General features: G+C 46.1%; 1 protein-coding gene across 10 annotated transcripts in view; it reads right to left on the bottom strand.

The window, feature by feature from the left end:
• Positions 1 to 342: 342 nt before the first annotated feature.
• VWA5B2 (von Willebrand factor A domain containing 5B2) overlaps positions 343 to 22,700 on the bottom strand; it is a 115,439-nt gene continuing 93,081 nt past the window's right edge. For 9 of the 10 annotated variants that reach the window (XM_083441869.1, XM_083441872.1, XM_083441865.1 and 6 more), the window contains 17 exons: positions 21,670 to 21,801; positions 20,496 to 20,617; positions 19,903 to 20,079; positions 18,234 to 18,344; positions 15,798 to 16,000; positions 14,206 to 14,320; positions 13,289 to 13,474; positions 12,688 to 12,880; positions 11,426 to 11,721; positions 9,434 to 9,659; positions 7,673 to 8,020; positions 7,297 to 7,434; positions 6,491 to 6,610; positions 3,944 to 4,015; positions 2,673 to 2,742; positions 1,662 to 1,773; positions 343 to 1,061 (listed from right to left, as the gene is read on the bottom strand). In XM_083441869.1, the coding sequence (XP_083297995.1) occupies positions 402 to 1,061; positions 1,662 to 1,773; positions 2,673 to 2,742; positions 3,944 to 4,015; positions 6,491 to 6,610; positions 7,297 to 7,434; positions 7,673 to 8,020; positions 9,434 to 9,659; positions 11,426 to 11,721; positions 12,688 to 12,880; positions 13,289 to 13,474; positions 14,206 to 14,320; positions 15,798 to 16,000; positions 18,234 to 18,344; positions 19,903 to 20,079; positions 20,496 to 20,617; positions 21,670 to 21,801 (3,281 nt within the window). In that variant the 3' untranslated portion in view covers positions 343 to 401. The remainder of the gene's footprint in view (positions 1,062 to 1,661; positions 1,774 to 2,672; positions 2,743 to 3,943; positions 4,016 to 6,490; positions 6,611 to 7,296; positions 7,435 to 7,672; positions 8,021 to 9,433; positions 9,660 to 11,425; positions 11,722 to 12,687; positions 12,881 to 13,288; positions 13,475 to 14,205; positions 14,321 to 15,797; positions 16,001 to 18,233; positions 18,345 to 19,902; positions 20,080 to 20,495; positions 20,618 to 21,669; positions 21,802 to 22,700) is intronic. The other variant, XM_083441871.1, reaches the window with a different exon arrangement.

Here is a 22,700-nt window from a genome sequence, read left to right as displayed (position 1 = left end):
TGAGGGTGAGCTGTGGGCAGGAATAGGAGTGTTGCTTTTTACTGGGAATAAGCTAATTTTCTGCTGTGGTGGAAGGAGAGCCTTTCCCACTCAATTCAGGAGTCAAGGCTGTGCAAAACAGGCTTGCAAAACACTCCCTGTGGGGGACCTCTCTCTTCCCTTTTTTGGACATACGGTAATCAGGCCAACCCAACAGACGAGGGTAATCAAGAGACTAGCCCTGGCTCTCTAGAGCAACTCAAGTGTCAGTAATTTTGGAGGTATCTGGAAAAAGCATTGCTGGTGTGGACACAGTGTTGCCCAAAGACCCGGGCAATGAAAGAACACGCTGCTGCTCTAGACTCTGATCGCGTCTCTTTATTGGCACCCGCAACCAATGGCCTGGTCTGCTCACTACTCCTTCACATGTTGTTTGGGTTGTAACACAGCATGTTTAGCTTGATGTTCTCATCCCAGTGGCGGAGCAGCAGGAAGAGTTGACGTGCTGCCCCTTTGAGAGCGGCGACATCCACACCTTCTGGCAGCTGCTGTGCCCGCAGCCAGGAATCGGCCTTGGCTGCCAGCAACTCCCACTCCACAAAGAACCCGGCACAGCGGTGCTCCAGCCAGGCCAAAGCCACAGCTGTGGCCCAGCTCATGCTCTCCAGGTCCCCTTCCTCTGCATCTGGGCACATCTCCTGCAAGCTGATGCTCACTTCAGAGGCATCCGGTGAATGGTCGCAGGCGTCTGTCTCGGAGCCACGCCCGCTGTCTGCCTGTGCCCACACAGCAGCGCTCAGCACATCTGAGCAGGTACTGTGTGAGTGTGGTGATCCTGGCTCCACCGCTCCCTCCTTGCTTGTTCCAACTACTTCACCGCCATCCGGGGAAGGCTGGTTTGCTGTTAGCCTTGGGCTGGCCTTGGCTATGAGTGCCCAAGGGGAGGTGCTGGAGGCAGGGCTGAGGCTGGCACGGTGGGAGGCATAGGGAGAGGCCCGGCGCAAGCGGTCCAGTGGGATCTGAACCACCTCCGAGAAACACTCGGTCAGCTGGAACATGCCGGGGGCCTGCTGCAGCCGCACCTGTTACAAGGGAGAAGTTGGATGTGCATTTAAGCCAACCTTCTGAGTCCCTTAACAGTTCAGTGGGAAGTGCTTCTGTGCAAGTTCAAAGCTGTTTTGCAACTCCCTTTCATTTGAGAAGGTTTGTGCAGTAGAGATTTTTATGGGTTGTGCCAAGGCTAGGGAACCTTTAGCCCTCCAGATACTGCTGGACTACAACTCCCATCATCCCTGATCATACACACTGCTGGCTGAGGGCAATGGGAAGTGTATCATAGAATCATAGAGTTGGAAGAGACCACAAGGGCCATTGAGTCCAACCCCCTGCCAAGCAGGAAACACCATCAGAGCACTCCTGTATGTAGTTGGGAACTACATACTCTTCCGGTTCATTCAGAACAGTCTTATTTGTTCTATAATAGCAATGATTTTGTCTGTTATATAATTGCATATTAAACTGTTGAAACCTGTCCTGGGGCTTTATAGTGAAGGGCAGGGAAGAAACCTTATAAATATAATTAAAAGTCCAGCAGAAATCACATAAGATGGGCAACCAATGTGAGATAAAACGATGCTGCAGTGATCTAGGCAGTGGAAATGGAGAGGGGAAGAGAGGCTTACCAGTGGGAGATAGTCCTGAATGGCACTGTCACAAGAGGAGAGTTCGCTTTCAGGGGTCAGACACTGGGGACGCAGTGCCAGGCCTTGACCCCGTCGCCGGCTGATGCTGAATCTGCAGAGACCAGAGTCACCCAGGTGAAATGTCATGGTGATGTCACCTGCTTGTTTGATCAGGCTAGGGACTCTTATAGTGCACCCTTCTGCTTCTAACAGTGGTCAAGCAAAGCTGGATGGGCCAAGCAAAGCATGAAAACTACCCTGTTCCCCAGCATCTGGTATACTGCCTCCATTCATAGGGGTAGTTCTCAATGGCTCTTAATCCTGATAAGACTGGATCCTGCATGCACTGAGAAAGATGGACTGCAGGCCAGCTTCCTCTAGCCCATGCCAGGTTAACTGAAGCAGAGTACTTTTAGGTGGGGCCTTCCACCCTCCTGTGTGGGGCTCTATATATAATGGAGGTGCTCAAGCATGTTTATATTAGTAGGTACGGGGTGGGTTGGAGGGTGTGGTTCTCCTCTCTAGGAAGGATTATCTCACACAAGCGCTTGCAGGCTTTAACAGGTTTCAAAATGTGTTGTAAAACCCCAAATGCTGGGTGGAAGACAACAACATTACTCATAGAAAACAGAGCTTCAGCATCTCCGTTGCTCCACAAAGATCTAGTAGTGGAAGCAGCTGTGTCTTCTGTCCTGATCCTTCTTTCCACCTTATCGAAGAACACAAAACGCTCTGGACTGGGTCTTTCTCAGTTACGTATTTTGTACAGCACCTATTATGTAGTAGGTGTTAATATTTTAGACGATAAGGGAGAGTTTCCAGAGCTAACTCAGCTGGGAACTTGTAGAGAATACCTACAGTGAGTTCTCTGTTGATCCTAAAAAAGATGATAAACTCTTAAGGATTTCAATTGGTGTTGCATGATATTGCGAACACTCTCAGAATGGTTGGTCAAAAGAACGACCTTCCTGCAAAGTAGACTCTTGCATCTCCCAGCCTTGGAAGACTCACCTGGAGCCCACAAAGTTCTCCATTGATTTCTGGGAGCCCACAGAGACAGGAGAGGGACTGGAATCGACACCTAGACCAGAAAGGAAGCAACTGGTTAGGAGCTGCAAAATAGCAAAAAGCGATGGAGACCAGTGGTGCCCATGGGGACTGGTGGGGGTGGAAGGCATGGTGACTGAGAGAATGTGGAGCCAGGGCCAATGCCAGGCAAAGCCAGCCAATTCTAGATTGGTCCACATCCTCCTCTGAGTTTTATAAAGGCAACACTGACTCGAAGGAGGAAGTTGACAGCCAGTGCTCTAGACTGTAAGTCAGAAGTCAGGCAGGTGGGGACTGGTTGAGGGCAGGCTGAGGTTGGTGTGGCAGTGCCCCATTTGTTCTTATAGACCAGCCTTCACTGATTGAGACCACACAGCTTTACTTCCACAGGGCTGGCTATGGTAGCTGCAGCTTTACTGGCAGGGCTGCATCTTAATGCCATTTGCTTAGGTTCTCCCACTTGATGCTACAGTGCCCTGCACAGCAAAGCTCTTTATTCTCTCCCTATAGCAAAAGCAAAATAAGTTACAGAAGGAAAGCGAAAGTACACAGAGCACAAAACCCAACTTTTAGTGCTGTAGAACTTGATTTCGCCAATGTGGTGCAGTGGTTAGAGAGTTGAACTAGGACTTGGGAGATCAGGGTTTAAGTCCTCAGCCACGAAGCTCGTGGGGTGACCTTGGGCCAATCACTTTCTCTCAGCCTAACCTACCCCACAGGATTGCTGTGAGGATGAAATGGGGAATGGGAACACTGTGTGCTGCCTAGGGCTCCTAGAAGGGAAGGTGGGAGATAAATGTTATAAATAAATAGGGGTAGAGTTTGTGGACTCTTGCAGATGATGTACTGATCAAACGTTCATCCTTTCTCTCCTGGAGACTAAATTATATCTGGTCTTCTGATTTCTAAGCAGAGCAGTTATATGACAAGGAGTACTTGTCTTGCATTTGTCCTGATTTGCTTGTGAAGCATTTATATATCTTCCTGTTAGGCATTAGTTCATCCCACTCAATTCAATGCATTTCTCCACTTTCCAAACTGCATAAAAACTTGCTTTTTAAAAACTTGCTTTGTTGCACTAGGGCGACAGAGCCCTTTAATCCACTTTAATTGCACAAACCTAAGTTTGTGGTGTGTGCTTGATAGATTTAGGCACCCTAAATCTAATAAAGCACATGGTTTAATGCAGCCTCTCCAGATCCTTCGCACCCTCCAAACTCTGCTGTAAGACTTACCATCATGACAGTTCTGCTTTTCTTGGTTGACAGAAGTGACACTAACAGGAAAAGAAGGAATCTCTTCTCGTTCTAGGAAGTAAAGAAAATTCCTGACATGAGACTAACAACTGATACAACCTGCAGAGAACTGGAGGGAAGTCGGGGGGCATTCAATCTATTATTTTGCTAGCGGGCTATTTTATCCATTTATATACTGCTTCGTTGTAATAAAACCTCTAAGCGGCTTACAAGAAACAACAACAGTATCTAACTAGTTAATGGAAGCTGTACAAGATCAAAACAGACTCCCACAGAATATAAGGACAGAAAGAAACTGCTGCAAATCAGAAGCTGAAATTGGGTTGCTCAAAGTTCATGCTGATCCAAAAGAGAAGGGATGGGGAACTTCCAGCTTAACAAGGCCCGCCAGACCTCTCCATGTGGCCAAAGAGAATATTTTGGGTAAACCAGGCCCACCAGTGTGGAACTTTGCAAGTCCTGGGAATCAGCTGCAAAAGCAGGTTACCTGATGTCACTGGTGCCATTATACCTAAGAGGAAGACTTCTGGTCTTTTGTTAAAGATTATCTTGAACAATTTTTAAAATTCATTATATATGAGGTCCCAAAAGTTTTTTATTTTCTTGCAACTCCACCACTTGTCAAACTTGGCCCACAGCGGGTAGGGGAAGTAAGAATCCGGCCCACCAGCCATATTCCATTTCCCACCCCTGCAAAAGAGAGTTCTGTGATCAGTCAATAGTGGCAGGGTGGAACTGATACTGCTATATTAAGAAGTGTGTTAAAAGGACCTGTCCACAGGAAGACAGGAGGCTGCATTAAGCTGAGTCAGATTGTTCCTCCACCTAACTCAGTACCATCTAGACCAGGGGTTCCCAAACTTGGGTCTCCAGCTGTTGTTGGACTACAACTCCCATCATCCCTAGTTGGCAGGACCAGTGGTCAGGGATGTTGAGAGTGGCAGTGGATCTCCAGGGTTTCAGGCAGGGGAATCATCAGTCTTCCAATGCCCTAACTAGAGATGCCAGGACTGAACCTGGGACCTTCTTCATAGAAATCAGAGGGGCCACCACTGAGCTACGGCCCTTCCCCAGCTATGATGCCTCCAAATGATCAGGCACTGCTCATGATTCATCTTCAAAAAGGAGCGACATGCTATGTTGGATTGCTGCAGAGAAGGGAGATGTCAAAGGGCTGACCCTACCCTATAGAACACATTTTTAACAGGGAGGCTGTACAGCTCTCACTAATCTTTCACAACAAAATCACCCAAGCACTCTCATTGTTAGCAGGTCAGTTTCCTAACGTTCAAACCGCTATCTGCCGTTGCTGGGAAGCAGAGCTATTTTTGCTTTTCTTTTTAAAGGCATATTTACCTCTCCTGCATCACATATAGCTTGGGTTCATCTAGCATCCCCCCCCCCCCATGGTGATGCAAATTACACTGGTTCCACTGCTACAACTGATCACTCAATTGGTGTTTAAAGCCTTCTAAAAAGACCTAGGCCCCAAATATTGGAAAGGCCTCCTCCTTCCCTAAAGACCTTCTCAACTCTTAAGGATGGCAGCAGGGGGCCTCTTGGTAGCTTCTCCACTGTCAGAAATTGGGGGGGTGGAGATGGCCGCCCAGGAGACAGCATTCTCTGTGGCCACCTCTAAATCATGGAACTCCCTCCCCACGGAAGTACATTGGTACCTTCGCTAAAAAAGCTTTTGCTGAATGCTGAAGACGTACCTCTTTACCCTGACACAGGAGAAGTATAGCGTTATGAGTTTGGGGTGTTGAGTGGTATGTCAGACCCCACTAACCCCTGGATCCAGCAAGTGTTAAAATTTAATCAAGTCTTCTAATTCCTGAAATAGCCAGGTTAGCCTCCTGGTGAGGCATAAGGAGAACAAAGGAAGGGCCTCTGTGGGAGATGGCAAATGGGTGCAGCCTCTCCCTCAACTCGTGGATAGTTAGAAAGACAGAGCTGGAATTTAGAGCTGAAAAAGTTGCAGTGATATGGGCAGATGTAACGCAGCAAGCTGGGAGAAGACAGAGAAGCAGAGCAATGTTGGATGTCTGTTTGAATCCAGGGCTGTGGCTGTGGGAGAAGAAAGCTAATGCTGTGGATTCCTCCATCGTAGGCTCAGGTTGTATATATGTGTAAATAAACCATATATCCTAAAGACACCACAGTCTCTGCTGTGCTTCATTACCAAAGGAAACACAAACCCTGGGTAAGCACCTGGAACCCCTGAAATCTTGCACTGCTTGGAGATTGGAGTGCAAATATTTTTAGGGCCCTATTCTTTTGGTTTAATTTGTTTTAAACTGATTTTAATGTTGTATCTTTAAATTGCTATAACCTGACCCAGGATCTTGTGGTGGAGGGAGGGTAAGAAATTGAATACTACTACTACTACTACTACTACTACTACTACTACTACTAAATTCATCGATTTGTATTTGTTTCTCTGCTTCTTCCCCATCTACTGCCTCCCGGGGGTCCTTGTGTCATGTAGATAAAGGGCTCCTTAGACAGGTGAAGTGACACTAGTACCTGCAGAAACAGGAGCATCATCCAGGTCCTCTGAGTCCTGCCTCCGTCCCAGACCTGCTGAGCAACTGTGTTGACGTCGGCTGCCAGAATAGGATCCTTGCTGGTGGCTGAAGAGGCCCACTGGAAGAAAGCATATTTCATTGGGGTGTTTAGAGATAGTTGTGGGGCCAGCACTGTGCATATTCAGTTGCAGAACAATCTCGTTTTCTCTGCATGGATTTTATTGAGCTAATAATAAATACAGCCTGCATTCTGCAGACAGATATATTCCTGGCTGCCACTGGAAAATACCCCCTCACTCAGCAGCTAGTTCAAGTTGATGCAGTCATCTGCAGCAGGAAAACATGCCACCCTAGATACCTGATGAAACCTGGAATGTACCAAAATTGTATGGTGGAAATGTCTGTAAATATTTGGGCTGCTCTCAGCAGTTTGCTAACAAAAGAAGCTGGTGAAAGCAGCCAGTTTTGTTCTGCAATCCTGCAGTGGAGTCTAATTGCTGCTCACTATCATTCCTTCTCAATCCTGATATGTTTAAACAGGCAGGTTAGATGCTGTAAGCAGCTGGACTCCTTTCTCTTCCAAGGGAAAACAAATGAAGGCAGGCTGCTCCAGATTTTGAGCACTTCAGGAAGGAACAGTGGAAGAACACGATTGTGCAATCTGTTGGACAACTGAATTTTTAAAAAAAGTTTCTAGCTCTCATGATAGAATTTATTCTCAAAACTAGATCCCTGGTGAATCCTGGGGATTCAGATTCTGGCCTAAGAAGCAGAGCTCTGCACATGCACTCCAAGCAGCCCTACCTGTGCTTCGAACCTCAAGGGCAGAGGGCAAGATCTCCTGGGTGGAAGCATCAACAGGCACCACAGAGGTATATATTGAAGGTGTGTTGCAAGCTTTGCTGGACTGGACAGCCTTAATGCGGAATCTTCGTGAGAAACCTTTGGAGGGGCAGAATCACAGTGCTGGTTACAGTTAAGAGGGAAGGTGGATTTGAGATACAGGGTAGGCAAAGTTATGTATGCTTGTCTTTAAGCAAGTCCATATTCTTTGCGGCTTCAGAAATGAGCTTTGCAACAAGACCCAAGCCCACATTTAATAATCCGATTAATACTCATCATCTGTTTAAGTAGTCAAATTTGAGGCAGAATGGGCACGTGAAGGGAAGGGCAGGCTTACCATGTTCAATCTCAGCTTCCCTTTGAGACACATTCTCATTATCCCGGATGACGGAGCCAGCAGTCAAGTGGTGAAGCAGTTTGTCCCAGCCCTTACCCTGCTGCTGGGACTGAGAAGGCTCGTCCTTGGCCTGGCTGTCTTTGGCAAGAAGCAGGGAATCCAGGGCAGCTGTCACTTCCCAAGAGACCGGTTTCCCTGCACTGAGTCCATGGATCACAACTTGGCACCGGAGAGGCGGCCAGGCACTGTTGTCACACTCTCCTCGCTCAGTTGCTGGTGATGGGCTGAAAAGGTATGGGGGCTCCAATAGCGTGTCCCAGTCTAGGTGGGCTGGTGACAGTAGGTTGCCTAGGAGAGAGCAAGGCGTGGGAATGCACACACGAGGCTCATCAGGTTTTGCAACAGGATAGAGTCTCCCGCAGGCAGACATCTCTGGAAGCTCACAAACACCCAGTTAGGAGTGTACACATCCCCAAGTTTGACACTCAGAGACTTTCACTTGCCCTGCTGCTTTCCCCCTGGGGAAACCCAATCTTCACTGATGAATTGGAGCAGATGATATCAATCGGGTTTTCTCCAGATTGACGTTTGCTCTGATTCGGCACTGAAGATTGGGTTTCTGGGTGAAAGCGATGGGGCAAAGGTAAAACTGCTCAGACAAGTGGAAAACCACCTCAATCCCTGTTTTCTAGGCATGGGACAAGTGTGGAAGAGCCTTTAGATACCACAACAGCTGGTATGAAAGGAACCTTTGCAAGTGAAGGATCCAAGAGGACTGCAAGTACCTTCAATGGTTATTTACAGCAGGGATGGGGCCCTTCAGATGTTGCTGGACACCAACTCCCATCAGCCCCAACCAGCATAGCCAAAGGCCAGGGGTGATGGGTCCAAGAGCATCCAGAGGATTGCAGGGTCCCTATCCATGGATTATAGCAAGGCAGTTGCTTGCAGACTGAGCATGAGGCATTTGCAACCATATGGGACTCTGCTTCAATAATGGGAAGGTTTTAGTAGCTAATCTCTGGTCCCAAAGTCAGCAGGAAAGGTGCATTTTCCCCTGCCAACAGAAATGGCACCTGAGCCTGCCAGGATTAGTCTGGCACCTACTGGCTCCAAATCCTGCAAAGTACTCTCCCCAGACTTGGAAGGCTTACAATCTGACCATAATCCCCTTCCTGATGTCTGCCTGAGGCCTGCAGTCTTCGCTCTTCTGGACAGCCATCTGCACTCTACAATACTGGCCAACTCAGTTCCTAGTCACAAAAAACTTGACATTCAGTTTGTTCTGAGACAGGCTTTGGGCTTGCCCTGGCCCAGGTAACTCCCCAGTCAAAGGTGGGTATGGAGGGAAAAATTGAGCAGCATCGTTCACCACAAAAACAAACAAACCGCTCTACAGATGGACGAGAGCTTCTTCTAAGTCCTGCCAAGTCTTGGAGCAGGGAGGGGATGATACAGATATATCAAGACGGGTTTCAGGCAGAGGACATCCCCAGCTCTACCTGGTGATGTTATGGGGTTGAACCTGGGACCTTCTGTCACTGAGCTACAGTGCAGAACTGGAGTGGGGGATAAACTAACAGGAATGTTATTTGCATAAGACTTAAGTGGGAAGAATAACAGACACCAAGATGCCACCCCCTGCAGATGGCCCACATGCAAGTCTCAGCCACTCTTGCTTTCTCTCATCTTGCGTGGGGCTTCTTGCCCCCTCTGCTCTCCCAACAGGAGACTTCCACGTTCTTCTTCCCCACCACTCACTGGAATCAGCAATGCTTCTGTGCATCTTCTGCAACTCTGGCCCAATCTCATCCAGTTTCCCTTCCAGGGAACGGTTCCGCTTCTGGGACACCTTCTCTAGGGCTCGGCGCAGCCGATGGGCATCCAGCTCACCATGTGGGGAGGAGAAGCTACGTCCAGACAGAGCAGCTCGGGCCAAGGCCTTCTTCCTTCGCACCAGCTCCTCGGAGCTCAGGGCCGCAGACACCTTAAGAGAAAGGGAGGGCGAGGAGGTCAATGCTGGGAAAACTCTAAGGAAGCATGTCAAATATCACTAAGAAAGCAAATGCCCTTCCCTTGTGCAGATCTAATGGCGGGCCTACTGTATCTCTATACCTGAGGAATAGTCTTCCCTTCTCTCCCTCCCACACACAAAGCTCTTCCAAACAACCAGTTTATGGAACCTTCATCCTCATTTTCTTGCAAGGCAGTTTGAAAACATGGGCTATTGAATAAGCATTCATTCTGATTTGTCTGCAGGCAGGTGAGACAACATTGCATCAAGGAAGTGTTACTCCAGCCTTTCAATTTCACGTTGCCATTACTTTCCTTATCACAAAAAGTCTGTGTGCGTTTTTGGCGGGGGGAGAGGGGGGAGTGGGTTTGTTGCACAAGAGCTCCCAATCAATTATAATTGCACGACCGGAATGTGTCAATATATGGTTGAATCCCACCTGAAAATAGCAACAGTCTGGAAGGACCCATAATTATGAAGGACTTTTCAAATTACACCAAAGGATACTCAGAAAGGCTCAGACCTTGGTTCTGGGGTTTTATCATGGGAGGCCTAAGTTGTCCAGTGCAGATTCGACACTTACATTACAAAGCCAACTGAATTTACGTAAGAACATAAGAAGAACCTGGCCCATCGAGTCCAGCATCTTGTTCTTGCAGTGGCCAACCAGATGCCCCTAGGAATCCCACAAGCAGAAGCGCACTCTCCCCTTCCTGTGGTTTCCAGCAACTGGTATTCAGAAGAATGGCTTCCTCTGAGTGTGTTAAAAAGACTCATAGAATCATAGAGTTGGAAGAGACCACAAGGGCCATCAAGTCCAACCCCCTGCCAAGCAGGAAACACCATCAGAGCACTCCTGACATATGGTTGTCAAGCCTCTGCTTAAAGACCTCCAAAGAAGGAGACTCCACCACACTCCTTGGCAGCAAATTCCACTGTTGAACAGCTCTTACTGTCAGGAAGTTCTTCCTAATGTTTAGGTGGAATCTTCTTTCTTGTAGTTTGGATCCATTGCTCCGTGTCCGCTTCTCTGGAGCAGCAGAAAACAACCTTTCTCCCTCCTCTATGTGACATCCTTTTATATATTTGAACATGGCTATCATATCACCCCTTAACCTCCTCTTCTCCAGGCTAAACATGCCCAGCTCCCTTAGCCGTTCCTCATAAGGCATCGTTTCCAGGCCTTTGACCATTTTGGTTGCCCTCCTCTGGACACGTTCCAGTTTGTCAGTGTCCTTCTTGAACTGTGGTGCCCAGAACTGGACACAGTACTCCAGGTGAGGTCTGACCAGAGCAGAATACAGTGGCACTATTACTTCCCTTGATCTAGATGCTATACTCCTATTGATGCAGCCCAGACTCATGTCTGAAAATATTTGTGAATTTGTTTTGTGTTAAAAGGCTGCAGAATAGCCTTTAAACTAACCCCTGGGGGAAAGGGGAAAGGAACTGGGAGGGTGTCTGGGTCAGGATGACTCATTGTTTCAATTGACTGGGAGCCTTTCTAAAGAGGTGGCAAAAATGCTATAAATAAGCTAATAGAGGATGAGGGTGAAAATGTTTCTGACCACCCAGCTGGGAATACCACCACCTAAAAATAGGAAGAATGGGAAATCTCCCTTTACATTTCCAATAGAAGATTTGATCCTAGAAAAAAAGACCCAAAGTAGTATAAAGCAGCAGGCATCTTTCAAAGCCTGCTGGGTGGTGTGGAGGGGAGGGGACCTGAAATGCCTCACCTTAGGAGGAGCACCAGACGGAGCCTGGGAGACGGGGGCAGACTTGGTGGAGGAATTGCACAGGGAGACACTCTTCTGGCCTTGCTGTGAGCTGCCTTCGAGAGCCTGGGCTAAGGACCCTCCCTCTGGAGGGACATCTCTGGAGCCCGTGGACTCGCTGCTGGTGGAACTGTGGGAGAGCAAGCCGTGGCTGTGGTTGGTGCTGACTGAGCAGTGAGTGAGCACATACTGTTCCTTGATGTAGGAGGGCTGGTAAATCCGCTTCCAGATGTCTCCTCCGGACACAGGATCCCCACCTGCCAGGGAGAAGAACGCAGAGGCACTGGCATGGAGAGCTCCATAATATACAGAGGCACAGTTATTATTGTTGCTGGTTACATTTGCATACTGCCCTTCATTCGCAGATCGCAGGGTGGTTCACACCATAAAATCACAATATAGAAACCACAAAATACATAGTAAATATAAGAACAAACGAATAACTCCCCTCTCTAACAACACATTTAAATGGGCATCGAATGTCAATTGGCCAAAGGCCTGGTTGAAAAGGAAAATTTCAGCCTGGCATCCACTGGAGATGCCCAAGAGTGAACCTGGGACCTCCTACATGCAAAGCAGTGCTGTGGCAAAGAGCTCTGGCCTCTCATCACTCCTCAACTGACCTCCGCCATTCAAAAAGGAACAGTGGTCAGGGCCAGTCAGGGCTGATAGGGTGGAAGGGAGCGAGTCCAACAGCAGGCAGAGAAACAGCCAGGACAGGTGGAGCCAACTCTATTTAATTTCCACTTTCCCACCACTGTCTTCCCAGCTGAGTTCTACGAGGGTCAAACTGAGACTAAGGAGGAGGAAGCAGACACCCAGGACTGGTTACGTGTAAAAAAGCCAGTGGGATTGGAGGAATCAAGACACAGGTCACACCCACAGCACACATTTAAAGCACCTTTAAGTACATGGCTTCCATCACAGAATTCTGGGGGTGTAGTTTAGCTTCACAGAGCTGCAGGTCTCAGCACCCTTAACAAACTACAGTTCCAGGATTCTTTGCAGGAAGTCATGTGCTTTAAATGTACGGTGTAGATGTGACCTCAGGTTGTTGGGGCTGAAGTGCAGAGTGCCCTATTCCCCCCTGTGGACCAGACTGCAGAGAATGGGAGGAGGGGATCACTGCTTAGTGGGTCTGGAGCAAAGATTGTTGCTCCATTCCCAGATAGTCCTAAAGGAAAGAACTGAAAACAAACGCCATCCCACAAAGTTCTACTTACTTTTCATAGACTCCTCAGTGCCCCCAGCAGAAAACTCCAGAGATATCTCACGGGAAATTTCATGAAGGGCTCGGCAAATTTCTTGACTCTCTGGGTGTGGATGGGCTCCTTCCAAACCAGTTGCCTCCTCCTGGGACTGGAACACTGAACCCGCAGAGCCCCTAGACAGACTCCGGCACAACGGCTCTCTGCCCTGGGGAAATAAGGCAGCCAAACTTTAAGGCGAGTAGATGACTGAAGGCATATTTTAAAAGGCTCTGCTCTGAGGGGAACAAAGGAAAGAAGGCAAAAAGGCACCTTCTCCAGGCAAGGCTTTCTGCAAGTGGCTACTGGAGCCAGGCACAAAATAAACGCAGGCCTTGTTTCCCACAGCAGGGGGAGCCACACTTTTTCGGACAGGGCTGGGGAATGTTTTTTAGCCTGTGAGCCATATTCCCTCTCGAGGGGTGCCTGCCTGCCGGTGTTACTACATCACAGCCAGGCAAAAATTCTCTCAAGAGGGTATGCAGCAGGGCCTGGGGAGAGTCCCAAGTGCCAGAAAAAGGCCTGCCAGGCCACATTCCGCCCCCAAGCCCAAGTTTTAAGGGAATGGGTGCTCAACTGTTGCCTTCTTGTCCCGGAAACTGGCAATGTGGTAAAGAGTGCAGTAGCTGATGAGCCGGTCTCCTGGATACAGGGCTGCGATCTCATTGGGCGATAGCAGGGCCTCCATGGTGTCTGGCACATACCAGTCTATCGTGATGTCGCTCACAGCCGGCTCAATTGCTTTTTTCAAAGACTTTATCAGCTAGGGGAAAAACCAGAGATATTCAGCAGCCCTCGTATGTCTAACAGCTAGTTGCCATATTCTAAGGACGGATGAGAAATTTGATCAAGTTTGTATTTAAAGGCCAATCTATCAAATTTGTACTTTCCAGAACAATACGCAAACTGAAACAGCCATCCTTTGACATGTGCACTTATCTGAACTTTGCAATGCAGTTCTTCCATCAACCAGTATTTACCAAACTGCAAATGTTAGGAGAAAGTGTGCATAAAAAGATATTGGTGAATATAACGTACAATAATGTATTGTATGAGGAGAAATTACTTGCAGAAATAAGTGCAGGAGTCAAGACTGCACATAAAAAAGGTGTTTGTCAGGAGAAATTCACACAAAACAGGGATGAATTTTCAAGAGGGTTTTTTTAAAAAAATAAATAAATTAAAAAGTCTGGAAATTTCTGCAGAAATGTGAAGACTGGAAAAACAAGGAAGTGAAAGAACAGAGAGTGACAGACCCTCCGTCCCTACCTCCTTGAGCCTCTTTCAGGTGGCAATATCCTGAAAGATGGCTTGGCTGCCAACACTGTCTCTGCATGGATTCTTGAACAGAAGGATGATAATACTACACTGCTGTCTGGATCCTTCATAGCTGACGCACGCCTGTGTTAAATTGTGATTGTACTAGTGTGGACATGGGACATAACTACTGAGCACAGGTCAAAAATACCAACAATGAAGCAAGACAGCACGTACCTTGGGCTGCAGCCTTTCACTTGGGCTTAGGAATTCAGCCCGACCTCTGCTCACCTTTGCCAGTCCGCGTAGGAGCCTACGGCAGGCACCAGAGCCCAGGCCAAAGGTAAAACACCTGTGGGAAAGAAGTCCTTGAACCTCAGACCACCCAGCCTGCTTCATTCTGTTCCACACTCTTATTAGGATGTGCACTGCCAAGCCATGGCAAGCGCTCTGAGCTCAGCAGACTGCACTGAAGTCTTCATCTCATTTATACTTTTTAAAAGCACATTACTTCCCATAAAGTATTGTGGGAATTGCAGTTTGTTATGGATTCTGGAAACTGTAGCTCTTAGTAGTAAACTACAGTTCCCATGATTCTTTGGGGGAAAGCCATGTGCTTTAAATGAATGGTGTTTATGCAGCCTGTGTAAGAGGTTTGGCTGCTAGAAAGCCAAGGCTGAGAGGCAGAGGCTTGCTTAGGGTCACCCAGATAATTAATGGCTGGGGAGCAATTTGAACACACAAATCCAGTTATGACCACAAGTGTAAATACATTTGCAACATTCTAAAATCAGTGGGGGTGGCCTGGAAGTGCCCTCTACTGCATTCAGCACAAACACACCTTTCTTCTGTACCAGACTGAGACTGGCAAATGATTCTGCAAGTTTACAGTGCAAATTCAGTGTGTGATAGGGAAACATTGGTTGTAGAGGGTGCTTATTGGCTAGTTCTCATAATAGATGGCTGACCAGGGCTGGTTATAGGGAGCAGATGGCTCCCTTATTGGAACATCTTCACTGGCTACTTGTCTGTTTCTGGGCACAATTCAAAGTGCTGCTTATGACATACACGTAGGTACTTTTTTATAGTCAAACCTAACTATGCATATCTACGCTGGTTAGCAATCAATCCTAGTTTGGGGAATGCCCCCTACAATGATAGATTCGAACTCGCTCTACTGTACACACATTTTAAAGAGCTTTCAGGGGCAGAAGCTCTAGGTCCTCAATAGCTGCATGGCAGGCAGAAATCAACAGGTGAAACCATAACGGAGGAGCCATCGGCTAGCGTGCATAGAAGTTAACAGCTTATATAAAAATATAATGTTTTAAGGAAAAGGACAAAAATGGTAATGAATGTCATTCCTGCATTATGTACGGATATTGTTTATTATTTTGTTGATTAGTTTTGTTTTTTCTTTTTCTTTTTGATCTTTTTCTTTTTTTTTTCTTTCTTAAGAGAAACTCAATAAAAAGAATTAAAAAAAAAAAGAAGAAGTTAACAGCATGAGCAGGAAAGGATAGGAATACGGATCAATGTTATAGTGTTGCTGCAAAGATTACTGAGATAATGTATGTGAAGTTCTTTGAATGCTTGAAAGTGCTATTTAAATGCTAAGTAATATTGATTATTGCAAATCATGAGGCTATTAGTGGCACAGAGCTTCTGTGCATAATAAAGACCGACCCAGATCCAGCTCTCTTTATTTAGTGGATGATACTGCCTCTCCACTTTTCAACATACAGCAGAGTACTTTACTCTATCCAGGTCTCTTGCACACCAAGGTAGAATTGGAGACCTATGAAAGGCCAGTTCACCCCACTCCATACCTGACACTGCTCGCGTGTCTCCTGACCAGCTCGATGACCTTGCCTGTGTTTCCAACACTGGCATCCGTAAATATAAAGAGCTGCCGAGGATACCCACGGTGAAGAGGGAGCCCCAAGAGCCAGGTCAGAGCAGCCAGGAGGTTGGCTCCACCCATGTCAGACCGCAGCTTCTGAATGTATTCACAGGCCAGCCTGAGGGTTTCCTGTACACGGGAGAGATGAGTGGATTATGGAGACAGCAAATAGACTGAGCCAGACTTCTTGCCATAAAGCAAGCTCTCCACCACCACAGAACATTATGACTTCTGTCTCTGTGGCTCACTGACTCTAATTCTGCATTCCAGAAAGTGAGATCCTGTGGCCTGAACATGTTGTGGAAATAGTGTGCCAATCAACTCCTGCTACTTACATGCATGAAGGATAAGGAACTATAAGGCACAGTACTGATGACAACTAGAAGTCCTTGCTTACTGGCTGGCTGTCTTCTGACATTTTGTCAGACATTTTCTACACATATGCAAGTTTCTCTCCATGTGCAAGTTCTTCTCCATAGCCATAAACCTATTATAAAAACTAGCCAAATCTCCCAGGAAAACAATGACAAATTTTGCTTTTGTGAACCCTGTTGATCTCTCTGCACCCTGCACCCCAACCATAAAACCAATGGCATTTTCAGTTGCCATGAATCCAGAATGCCCTTCCCAGGGAAGCTTGCATGGCACCTCTTTGGGCACCAGGCTTTTTATTTGCTTAAGCCTTTCAGCATGTCGGCTACCTGGTTTCAATCTGTGTACTTTTATTGCTTCTGTTGATTTTTACTGTTTATTGCTCTGCTGCATTGTTTTATAGAATTGTGAACTGTGCGTTATCATTTCTCTGATTTTATTAATATGTTAGCTGTTGTGAGAATTGCCATCTAAAAAATACTGTGTGTTTTATTCAACATATAATGCACTGATCTCATTTGTCCCTTTCTAAGCCATGCTCCTGGACATACCAAGGAGGAATCTGGGAACTTTTTTGGATAAAACTTGGACTCTGCCATTGAGTTACAGCCCTCCCTAATCTTCTTGCCTTCCTGTTTGTGAGTCAGACAGACACACAATTCTGGGAATCGTTAGTACAGCAATATTAATTCTGCTATTTCACAATCATGCTTCACAAGCTGGCATTTGAAATTGGGGGTGGGCAGAATTCAGCTTCCTGAAAAGATGTGGCCCCTTAAATAAATTTAATGTGGCATAAGGTTTTGTGGACTTCAGCATGTGCTTTAAAAAGGAAAAAAGCCTTTAGCATTTATGGTTGGGAAGACAAATCTGAAAATATGTATGAAATGACTGGTATCATCTCATAAGTGGAGGGGTGAGATGCAAGGGAGGATTTCAAGTGAATATGGGACAGATCCGCAGAACCTGCACAGCTGCTGGACTCTGGCCAATCCAGAATAAACTGGACATAAAAAGCCAGCATAGCAAGTCTGCATGCTTTGCGTAACATACACAGGTCACTGAACTCAACTTCTCTTGGCACAGAATTTGGGTCACCTGAGCACAGCAGTTTTATCACAAGGACTGAAGATGACGCAACATGTTCCTCCAAGCACAGAATCAACCCAGCAACCTTCATCTTAAGTAATGGCACACAGGTCAAACATCTTCAGTCCACTAAAGGTTGCATCTCTTCCAACAAAAGTTAATATTCTGGATTTAAGGTGATTCAGATGGAGGTCCTGTATTGCATATAGGCTGCTCAGGTCTGATTTTGGTCTGTTTTGGACACATTCTCCCTTTTCAGTCATGGCTACTCATTGCTATTCTGCAATGCCATCCACAGCAGTGGGTGGAGCTTGGTGGAATTTTTGGAGGTGGTTTTATTTGTTTGTTCATCCATTCAATCATTCCTCCCTTCTTCTACTACCTTCTTATGTTCTAGAAATGCATATAGGTACTTCTGTACTTGGGCATGCAAACCTTTTGTTTTTCTTGGGGGGGGGGGAATCCCAGGAAGCGAGCAAGACTGCAAAAACAATGGATCAAGGATTGTCCCTATTTGAACAGTTTTATTTTATTACTATCAATCTGAACAGTCATCAGTTGAGTGTACATTGTTTCTTACATTTTGTGTGCTTGAAACATCACAACACCTTCCTTCCTTCCTTTCCTTGTAGTGCCATCCTTGCTTTCCCCCACCCCACCCTTGGTATGTTATTATATTCCTTTTCATTATATTCATGTAGGGATTTCCCGTCCTACATTTTCCCTATTCATGATTAACTGGAAAAAATGCAATTAAATAAATAAATGTTAGAATGATGATGACAACTCATGGCACCATACCTGCACATTCACAGAGTTCTTGTCGGATCCAGTTAATTGCCAGTTAATAGCTTTGGGGTCAGAGGGGTGGACAGGAAGCCGCAATGGTCAGAATACTCACACTATTGCAGGGCTTGCTGGTGGTGAAGACCGGCTTGATGCTGGAGCCAAAGCCAGCCACATTCAACAAGGTGCTGGGAGGAAGGCTCTTCACAGCCACCAACAGAGCATCCTGTGCAGAGAGAGAGAGAGAATGAGGTGTCCATCTGTATTTACCCTTTGCCCTGCTGCTTTCCCCAGGAAAACACTCTCTTTAACACTGAATCAGAAGAAATGGCAATGGGAGGTCCAGAGGGTGGCAAAATGAGAACACAATTTTTCTGTGGTGGCTCCCCATTTGTGGACTGGTATCCCCATGGGGGCACATCTGGCACCTTCATTACATATTGTTATGTGCCAGGCAAAAGCATTCTGCATTTTAGGAGGAAAGATGGAAAGGAGTTTCAATAGGTGCAGAGAGTCATTCTTTCTTGGCAGCGAAGAGAACACAACACTCAATTCAATGTTCTATTCTTATTTTCTTACAAGTGTAGTTCAAGTTTGCTTGGGACACAGACCAGTCTTGGGGTAGTTAGTGGGAATTTTGCTGGGGAGAGGAAAAACTTGGAGGACCTTGGAGCTGTGTTTGGTTGGAGCAGCACTGTTGGTTAGAGTTGTCTGCCTTGGCATCTTAATTATAGTACTTAACATTTCTGGATTGTTGTGTCTTGAACAGCATCTCCTAATTAACATTCATTATCATCTTTGTGAAAGCTCCATAAGAAAATCGAACAACATTGTACAAAGTATGCAGGTTATATTGAATATATTAGCGGTAGGGAATGCTTTTGTGGGAGAAGTGTTGGAGCTTGTGGCAAGCTTGCTGTCAATCAGGGCTCAAAATGCACTTTTAATGAGTTTCTATGTGAGTGGTTGGCTGTATGCACTGATGTTAACATTGTCTAATCCACTTTTGGAAGGTTTTTGTGGTGTCCAAAATTTACAGCAAATGTTCGTGGCAAACTGGTTTGCAACAGACACACAAAGAAGGGCCTCAGATGGTGATTGCAGGGTCCAGGTTGGTTCATATCCCACACTTTCTTCATCCATAATGCAAAATGTCTCATCTTTGGGGAAGCAGGTTTGTTGTGCAAGACCTCACAATCAACTATAACTGTGCAACCTGAATTTGCCGGATTGTGACCAAATCCTACCCAAAAACAGTATCAATCTGGAAGCATCCTTAGCAAGAGGACAAGCCTTTCCTTGCTCAGGCTACACTAACAGGAAGGAATAAAATCTGAGTCCTGCGAGGAATTCTGAGCATCTTCCCGTTAAAGCTGGGAAAACATACATTGTTAAGGATGCCCCAGAGAGGCATCATAATGTGGGAAGATGCTACTTATCTGCATAATAATCAATATAATATCTCATATAATTTTTGAAAACTTGGCAGATGCTGAAAAAACAATTGTGCATATTCTGCAAATATTCTGGAACTGTTGCTCATCAGGTCTGCAAAAATTAGTTTTATTTTACACACAGACAAAGCATCAGGAGTATATACCTTGATGCCCATTCAGTAAATATGTCAGGTTTAGTCCTTGGCATCTTCAGGCAGGCTGGTGGAAAACCCCTGTATGAACCCCAGGCAAGCTGCTGTCAGCCAGTATGGACACTGCTGACCTAGTATAGCACCAATGGCCCGACTTTCTAAAAGACAGCTTCCCATTTCCCAATGCTCTGTTTACCTTGATCCCATCAATGCCAGGGCCACTCATGCTTGTACTCTGGTCAATGAGGAAGAGCATTTCGCGAGTGATGGTCTGGAAATCAGTGGAAACGCAGCTGGCCTCAGGGCAGAAATTCAGCATCAGGACAGGATTGTGAAAAATGTCTTTGTGGAACCTCTTCTGGACAAAGGCAACCTAGGAGCAAAGAAAATATGTTGTGGCTTCAACCTTTCCTTCCCGATATCTGTGTATATTATCATGCAATGTGGAGGTTGGCACAGTGCAAATGCACTGGCAGGAGCACCATAATTTCTCCAGCAGTGTGTGCGCACTGCACTGACTTCACAGTCGCCTCGCGCCATCACTTCTATCTCCCATCCCCTCTACCTCCCAGTAAGCAGTAGCAATGTGACCAACCAGAGTTCAGCTGAGCAGCAGCATCCCTACCACACCATGTGCTTCTTGCTCAGCCATCAGGCCAGAGAATTTACAGTTAGAGGTGACAAAAAGCAAGGTATTAAGGTGCTACTGTCTAGGTCCTAGTCATTTCAATCCAACTTGAGACCATCCTTAGACAACCAAGGAAATAAATTCTCTTCCTAGATGGTTACCTGTCTCTCCCAATCATCTTTTTTGGCAATACGAGCATAATCACGGCGGCTCCTTATTTGTGCCTCGTAGTCCTGATATGAGATAGCACCATCTTCTATGATGAGGTGTGGATGATGAGGTTCTTAGGGGAGGAAAATGTAAAGCTGCATGAGAGTCAGAATGATCCAGTGCACAGACAGCTGGGCTGTTTGGACCTAGGTTCAAAACCAGGTATGGACTCAAAACTGGTGGCCTCAGGCAACTCCCAGTCTCATTTGCACACCTGTAAAATAGGAATAAGAATAACCTCCTCCTTTATGCAGAGGGTCACCAGGAATAGCCCATCAGGTGGCAACTGACACCACATGGAGCAGGTTAAAGTAGCTTCCTTATGATAGATGATTGACATGCACGAATCCTAAAATAAGTATATCTGTGGGTTGCACTTTGAGGGCCCCTTCTGATGCTACACGAGCAGCAAGGATATTGCTGCAGGAAGTATCTTCTCTCCAGAGGTCACAGACATAAGAGAATCAGCTCTTTAACCACTACGCAGGTGGTATCTTACCCCACATACCGGTAATTTGCTATATAGTTGTCTGAATAATCTGCCTAGCTTCATATTTATAATAATTCTTAAACACATCATCTGGGCTAGTCTGGTTGTTCTTGCTTGAGATTTTGTGTTTGGTCCATAAATAAAAATGTCATGATAAAAATAATATATTAAAAAGTCCACTGTTCCCATAAAACAGAGACACACTAGAGCAGCTCCTATGCCAGGTTTGGCCAAACTTGGCCCTCCAGCTGTTTTGGGACTACAGCTCCCATCATCCCTAGCTAACAGGACCAGTGGTCAGGGATGATGGGAATTGTAGTCCCAAAACAGCTGGAGGGCCAGGTTTGGCCATGCCTGTCCTATGCCAACCTCAGAAAGGACCCCAAGAGGCATTACAGAAGCTGTGCGTGTGTGCTATAAAATAAAAGTTCAGAAATTAATGTCTCTCAGTCGCAATATATTGTTGGTATCTAGGTACAGAACTAAAGACCTGGAAGATTAAATTGTTCAGTCCTAAGGCTCCCCAATCAGATATCACCCCTACAATCCCCCCTGCAGTGTGATTTATTACATTAGCAGAAAGTTCCACTGTTGTAGCGATCGCAGAATCCCTTGACTTCAAAGTGTTCTCTTACCACAAGGATACAAGATAATTTCCAGGTTCCTGTCACATCTGTGCTTCTCTGCCAAGGTGATGCATATAGTTGAGGCAGAGCTGGCAAAGGGATTAGCATCAGCCCGAAGAGCATGGGATGGGCTCTCCAATCCTGCAATAACGAGAGGGTTTTATTGCCTGTTGTAATGTAATAAACTCTAAAGCAGAGGTGGGGGGCATTTGGCCCTCCAGATGTTGCTGAATGACAACTCCCATCAGCCTCGCAAACATGGTCAATGGCCAGGGATAATGGGAGTTGTAGTTCATCAGCATCTGCAGGGCCAAAGATTTCCCACTCCTGCTTGAAAGTGTGTCAGATGCAGGAAATAGCTGCATTGGTTTTACAGCACCAAGCAGAGCCTCGTTCCCACGCACTTGTGCTTACTTGAAGACTTGGCATCAAGTGATGACCGACATGTGTGGATGAACGAACTTGTACATCAATTAGATCTCAGACATAAACAGAGTAGATTTAAATGGAAACAGCTCACATGTTTGACAGAGAATAATTGATCGCTGAGTAATGGAATGAACACACACACAAATCTGCCCTTGGAGATTAGATAACAGCAGTGCAATAGAGGCATTCTTCTTCCATGCCTCTTCAAAGAATAAGAATTGGGTAAGGTGGCTAACACAGTAATTTTTAAAAAAATAAATCTTAAAAATAAAAACTATATATTTGGGGGGGACCAAACCTAATCTAACAACAGCAAAACAGTGACAAAAAACTTCATCCTCCTCCATCTACAGATATTTATCGAAATAATACTTATTTAAAAAGAAGTTTCAGTATTCAGCATCTTTAAAATCTGTTTTCACTAAGAAGAAATTGCTGGTCCCTATGGCTGCAAAGTCAAAGCACTGAGTTACACTGAGTGTAACTCGGGAGCCAGAAGAGGGCTGTAAGATTTCTAGTGCTGAGGGTGTGCCCTCTGAGTTGCAGAAGAATGAGAAAAAAGCAAGCAAATGTGTAAATCTGCAGAACTGATAAAGGCCCTTTCCTCAGCA

The sequence above is a fragment of the Podarcis tiliguerta genome, assembly GCF_965153285.1.
Source record: "Podarcis tiliguerta genome assembly, chromosome: 5".
In the NCBI taxonomy this organism is placed as follows: Eukaryota; Metazoa; Chordata; class Lepidosauria; order Squamata; family Lacertidae; genus Podarcis; species Podarcis tiliguerta.
The sequence above is the reverse complement of the archived record's forward strand: the minus strand, read 5'-3'. Positions and strand labels throughout refer to the sequence as shown.